The sequence below is a fragment of the Nanorana parkeri genome, unplaced genomic scaffold, assembly GCF_000935625.1.
Source record: "Nanorana parkeri isolate BGI_ZX_2015 unplaced genomic scaffold, ASM93562v1 scaffold46, whole genome shotgun sequence".
Taxonomy (NCBI): domain Eukaryota; kingdom Metazoa; phylum Chordata; class Amphibia; order Anura; family Dicroglossidae; genus Nanorana; species Nanorana parkeri.
This window is the reverse complement of record NW_017306314.1, coordinates 1,655,547-1,662,442: the sequence shown is the minus strand read 5'-3', so window position 1 is coordinate 1,662,442 and position 6,896 is coordinate 1,655,547. Positions and strand designations below refer to the sequence as shown.

The 6,896-nt window shown below is 38.4% G+C and overlaps 1 protein-coding gene across 2 annotated transcripts in view; it reads right to left on the bottom strand.

The window, feature by feature from the left end:
* Positions 1-459: 459 nt before the first annotated feature.
* Positions 460-6,896, bottom strand: part of TTL (tubulin tyrosine ligase) — a 19,200-nt gene continuing 12,763 nt past the window's right edge. For both annotated transcript variants that reach the window (XM_018573084.1, XM_018573076.1), the window contains 4 exons: positions 6,196-6,331; positions 3,489-3,758; positions 2,596-2,739; positions 460-843 (listed from right to left, as the gene is read on the bottom strand). In XM_018573084.1, coding sequence (XP_018428586.1) covers positions 729-843; positions 2,596-2,739; positions 3,489-3,758; positions 6,196-6,331 — 665 coding nt within the window. In that variant the 3' untranslated portion in view covers positions 460-728. The remainder of the gene's footprint in view (positions 844-2,595; positions 2,740-3,488; positions 3,759-6,195; positions 6,332-6,896) is intronic.

Genomic DNA, 6,896 nt, shown 5'->3' with positions numbered 1-6,896 from the left:
TAGAAAACCCGCCGAGAATCGTGCGATTGTCGGCGGGTTAGTGGCGCGCTCGTTCGACAATTGCGGAACGGGCCGGTGTGCGCCATTGTGGTCATCGGAAGCCCGCCCCTCAGCGGGGCAGGCTTTCGATGATCGCAAGTACGGTCTGTCCAAGATGGGCAGATCTTACGATCTTTTAATTAGCTTACAACCATCGCAAGACAAACGTCTTGCGATGGTTGTAAGGTGTATGGGCACCTTTACACTGCACTCAGAACAAAGCTCAAAAGGTCAGGAGCACACAGAACGACTGCTGCTCAAAGGGTTCACCAAAGCCTTCAACCAGTGAAGGGGGGGTCTGACAGTACTGAGCGCAGCCTGATGCAAGTGGCAATCCTGCAGCTTCTTAAGCAGCCTGATCACATCAGTACTACTACTAAAATTCACTTGTCTCTTCACAGATAGAGACAAGATGTTAGATTCAGGCAGCATCCTTCATCTTCTAATTTATAAAAAAAAAACCCACAACAAATATATACAAAATAAATATATAAAAACGGAAAGTTTGGCATTTAAAAAGCAAAGCATAGTCAAGTTCAGCTCTTCCCGAAGTCTTTAGAAACTCCACTGATCTCCATATTCCTATTAGGTCTCCATTTGGCATGATACTGGGAAAGACATTGGTTTGTATTGTGAACAATAAATAATGTGGCAGCTGAGCTTCTCAGTATTTAAATAAGGCAGATAGCTCAAAGTTTGAGGAATATATTGTCCTGATTCCGCTTCTGCGCAGCGTCATTCAGAGGAAAGACGGTGGAGATGGAAAGATCTACGATGCCCTGGCAAAGTTCCGCATACAATTTTCTTGGGAAAAAAAAAAAAGTATTAAAATGTATCCTTTATACTTTCAATAATATATCCCAAAACACTTACTGTACAAGAAATATTTGAAATAATTGTTTTTAATTCTAAAATGCTATCAAGTACAAATCATAGGGACACTAATCTTCAATACGCTATCATATTCTCAAACAGCAGGAAGCCTGCTATGTAGCTTCAGCATTAGAAGAGCTAAAAATAGCTATTAAAAAGCACGGACAAAAAAGCTTCTTAGACACCTTCTTTAGAGAACTATCAAAAGCATTACAAAACATGTTTATCAATATGCTTTCTTCTATGAATAAGTACCTCAGACATTAAAAAGGATAATAAAACCCAAAATTAAATGTTTTTATTTGCCAGAAATACAGTGTCCATGTCACTTCCTGTGAGCTGAACTAAAAGGGAAAATGTTACCTTTTTTTGTACACTACTAATCCCCTGGCCCCAATTAAAGAGTGAGAGTTGCCACCCTAGGACACCAAGTATGTTATTTGTATTGGATTAAAATAAAAAGGAAGAAATGCCTGAAAAAAATGAAGAAAACTAATGCAACCACCACATCTAAGGACTGGTGAGCTTCAATATATTAAAGTGTACCTTTATGCAAAAACTGGGAAAGGGTTAGACTGGGAAAGGGTTAGACCTCCAGTCAGGTTTGCATTGGTGTCTGTGTCCCCATTGGGGTAATTCACTTCTCCATTTGGACTGGTGACCACTGTCACTAAGAAAAAAAAAGTGAGGGGAAATCCCAAAATTTAAAGAGGTCCTAAAAACAAGGGTTGAGTGGGGACATCTGTTCCATGGACAACTGCCTTCACGCAAACACACGTTGGGTGCGCCTACGTACAAAAACACTACACATGTTATGTATCGCTGTGCACGCCAGTGTGAGAGCAATAATTCTAGTGCCAATATTCATGCGTATTTCTAAACTGATGACCTGTAGGAGCTTTTAAAGCGTCATCTATGTACTTTTTGGGGTACTGAATTTTGTTGCTGTTTCACAGATGCACGCAATTTTGAACCTGGACATGTTGGGTATCTATTTACTCATTGTAACCTCATCTTTTATATTTTACAAAACGGATCTTTCATTGTGTTTTGGAGCGCTAAAATTAACGCAAGTGCATTTTTCACTAAATGTTTGGGTTTGATAAACAGTTGCGCCAATATTGTGCAACATACAAATTTGCAACTGCCACCATTTTATTCTACAGGGTCTTGGCTTTCAGAAAATATTTGTTTTGGGGGTTTGAAGTAATTTTCAGGCCTAAAATGTGGATTATATCTTGTGTGCAAAAGACGAAAAAAAAACCCAAAAAAACCTTGGCTTCGAAAGGGTTAAAATTTTCCTACCATGTTAAAAGCGCAAGTTCAGTTAACGCTACATTCACACCTACACTTCAGGACTTACAAGTTCCTGAGGCAGGAGTCCCTAAACACACCTAAAGTGTAGGTGTGAATATAGCCTAATGATTTCAGGGGTTCATTATTACAGATGCCCTCAAACTGTGTAGCTCACAGGAACTATAAGTCTCTTCTCAGGAGCAGTTCAAACGTCACACCAGTCCCACCCTTTAACCTGCAGATAACCAGGTTGATCAAAAAAGGTGGAGATAGCAGGCAATAAAATGCATTTGTTATTACAAGATACAGAAACAAGCTTTTTAAAATAATATTTTCTGAGCCACCGACCCACAAGTTGAAAAGAAAAACAATAAGCGAATGTCTTACTGTGCACAGGCTGGGGCACCATTGATTTCAATCAACCAGACTTTCAGTTCTTCATCGACCATGAAGTCAAAACCAAACAGCTGAAAACTTTGGTAGGGCAGATGCTTAGTGCAGATTGCAGGTTCTATACATGTCAGGCAGGCTCTGATTAAAGAAAAAAATGTTAAAGAAATGTTAAATATTTTGTATGTTGTCATGAAGCAGGACCTCTTATTCCACAAACCAGGGCACCCCTAGCCACCCCAATGCATAATTTAGTCTTTACAAGGCCAGACTGCACAACTTTATTGACATTTGGCGGTTGACACAAATACCTCATTCCTTTTTATTCAAAAACCCATTAAAAAGTAGATCCAAACAAAATCACTAAAATATAATTTAAGCTGTAATATGTCAATTTATTTCAAAAGTTGTTCCTCAATATTTTCAGTTAGAAGGTTTCACTTAATATAAATCATAGTGATCGTGCCATGAAGTACTTTGTTCAGGCATTTCCTGTTATGGGATGACAACCGTTGTGTTCTTGTGCTTTCACAATGGCATAAGTACCACTGGAGAAGACTACAAGTGGTCATGCTAAAACACATTGAAGCGGCATGTTACACCATTGTCAATCTCCGTAAACTGGTCCAAGCCATTGATGGACCAGGAGTAAATACATTTAGACAGGAAGCAGATGAAAGAGGCAATCAGCAGCAAAGAGATGAGATGATGATGGATGATGATGATGATGAGGATGATACACAGTGTCATCAATTTACTGCTTTTTAGACATTTATATATGTGATATACCACAGCAATAAACTAAATATTTATTGCCGATATACATTTGTTATTCCCACGTGACGATGTAATTGATTGCTAAATACAAATAGTGTTTATGTACTCTGTACCTTATAATTTCTTTTATCTGCCAGAGGATACTGTTTTCTAGGTTGATGTTCAGACTATTCTCCAGGTACTGATTAAACTCATCAAAGAACATTTCATTGCCATCTTCATAGCGCCCATAGTTTTTGGAATGCTCTTTCTGAATGCAGTGATTGGTCAGGTGGCTGGTCATGTCCTGAAAGTCAGAATCATTGTATGGTTCTGAGGATGTCCTTAATACACCCTCTCGATACAGGTAGATGTTGTACTGGCTGTCTACAAGGACCCAGCTTCTACAAGACACAAAAAAAAAACAAAGAACATTATGATACCAGTTTTAATGTGTAACCAAATGTTTGTACAATACAGTTTTGCCTGTTTTATTTACTACATCCATTCTGTTTACATACAAAAAGCGATCTCAAGACCGACCGGACCAAAGAAAAAAAAACAAACGTGAGGAAGAGCTTCTGGAAGGTAAGAAAAACAAAACAACAACTGAGGGACGATTGTGTTTCCTGTAGAAGGAGGAGCCAATCATCTCTCAGGTTGCTGGCCTGGAAGATGATTGGAGAAAGTAAGCTGATCTAGTAATTGCAAAGTGCATTCAAGCTTGAAAATTAATCATCATTTGGAACATTCATTCTTTTTCCTGGAAAAGGTTTTTCAAGGTACCCATAGACGTTAGATTGGCATAATTTAATATAAACCTCTAGTGCAAGCAACCGCATAAGGAGTCTATGGAGTGCAAGAAACTAAGAGGAGCAAAATGGCAATCAAGACATTCTATGGCAAGCTATTGACAGATAGACAATTCATTGACAGCAAGTGGCACAGACAGACAACTCCACCACTGGTTTATCTTGGCAGAGAAAAAAGCAAATCAGTTATCTCAAGAGAAAAAAAAAAATTATGTTTAAACAAGATCTTCTAAGGTTAGCCATAGACAGGCAGACAACTCCATGAAAGCAAGCTGGAAAATGTATGTGTGGGATAATATTCACTGCTTGTTAATGCCTCCTAAGGGGAACTGTAAAAAGGGCAATACTCCCCAGAGTGTTGTATGGCCTGGTGGATCAGCATGAGAGTGGGCTCTTCATGATCAACCCAAACTGTTAACTTACTATTTCTGCCAGTGATCTCTTGGCCTGCTGTGTATGCAGGTGCCCACAGACCCGGGATCATCTCCTGATCGCAACTGGTTTGGGTGACAATAAACCTGGGACTATAGCTATCTAGAAGGAGTCCCCAGAAGATAATTTATATACATGTAACAGTACAATAGCCATCTTTTTGTAAAGAAATGTCACTGGCTTTACCAGCATAACAGCATATCGGACAACACTTCCCAACCCACGAGTGAGATTTTTGACTCCCAGTTCTATTGTTTTTGGGTTTTTTAAAATCTGTTCACCAGAGTTCCCCTTTGTCTGTCTATGAGCCAAATCCAAATATAACAAATGGGTCAAATCAACTATACTAGGAGGGACCATCACACAGGGTGTCAATACATAATTAAAATGGTGAACAGCAGGAGAGCAGTCAAACAGGAGGAAACACCAAGGCTGCATATTGTGCACTACCAGTGTATATGCCTCTCTAGAATCATACTTTACATATTACAGTGCATGGCTAAATTAGATGATCATAAATATGAAAGCATATGAACTTTACTATTTATACTACATATTTGATAAAATGTATGGTATAAAAGGCAACATTATTTCTAAATAACATTTATAGGAAACACAGTACTTTCCACGATGTACAGCTCTGCAGCTAGATATATCATGACGTATTCTGCTCTAACTCTTTAAATATTTATTGAAAATTGTAGTTAAGTCTTGTGTACTGACATCAATACATCTATTGCTATAAATAATACAGGTAAAAATAACGGTGTAACCGCAATATGTAGCGTGTAGAGACTTTCAATTTTCCCTCCCATACCCATTAAGTATGCAATTGCTTCTAAAACCACAGCACAATAAATGCACTTGGGGATATACAACTCTAAAGCATTGTGTTGAAGGCAGAATAAAGGTTAAAAAAAAAAACAACAGGTAAGAAAGACGACAATATAAAAACAAACATTTATGCAAGTTGTTCCATTCTTTTAATATAAATATGAGTGAGCCTTCAACGTGCTGACTGCTGCATGTGCCCTCATATTTGTTCTCACTATCATTGTAACTTTCCCTGAGTCCATTCCCTAAAGGATTCCCCTTTTGAATTACACACCCTGAAGGGGGTTGGTGCTTGCCCCTCAAACAGGTTGGCACTTTGATGTTTGTATTGTTACCCATAAAACTCCTTTTGACTCTTCGTTTGGTGGTGTCTGTTTTTTTTATATTTTTTAATTTAATATGTCAGTTCCAGTTTCAGAAATGATTAAACTGTGGTACCTATCCTACTTAATAGTGCCAATATATAAAAGCAGCATGAGAGAAAAAGTAAAGATGCAACCAATCTGCATGCAGCTGTCATATTGTTCAAGTTACATAGTTACATAGTATTTGAGGTTGAATAAAGACACATGTCCATAAACACACATGTCCATCAAGTATTGGCTAACGAATGCCAACATATAATTGGTTGCATACAATTGTTTGCAGGGTGATCAAGAAAAAGAGTAAATGTTCAAAAGTATAATAACCAATGTCAGTGATAAATAATGATCTATTGTGCCAAAAAAAAAACATTTGAGATAATGGTAAACAGAAATCTTACCTTATATCAAACTTGCGATGTCCTGGTTCTAGTAATAGGGGGCTTTCTAAATATTTTTGAATAACATGGACTTGACCTTGATTGTCTATGAAGTCTAGGAGATGTGTTGCATCAGAAGATATAAGAATTCCTTCCCCTGAAAGATACAAAATGTTAGATGCCAAATACCAAGAACTTCCCAATCAATACAACAAGGCTTGGACTGTCTTCTTGAAAGAGAAGTGAAGCTAGATCTTTTTAGACTTTACTTTTCTTTTGGGTCACAGGAGGACATTTACTAATGTTCTTCTGTGATCCAAAGTCAGAATATTGCAAGCTGCAGTCGGGAAGGATCCCAAACATATTGATTGACAGCTAGCTGTGTCCGCCCCCTCCCCTGTCTGTCACTCTAGGGAGCACTGGAGGGAAATAAAAGGGAGGGGGATCCCTGACTGACAGCTACTGCTACACAGGGAGAAGATTGACTGAGAGCTGACTGATCAGTGGTTACACAACCACTTAACTCTCGATCTATAGGGCCAGTGTGTTACAGCTGCAGTGTCACGCCGGCTCCAAGTAATATGAAAAGTGAAAAGTAGATTTTACTCACACAATACTTCTCCTTTAACAATATTAAAGGAAGATTAGCCAACAAGAAAAAAGTAACAGTAAAAGTATGAACAATTATGATTTGCTGCCATCTGAGCGTAACAAGGGAGGGG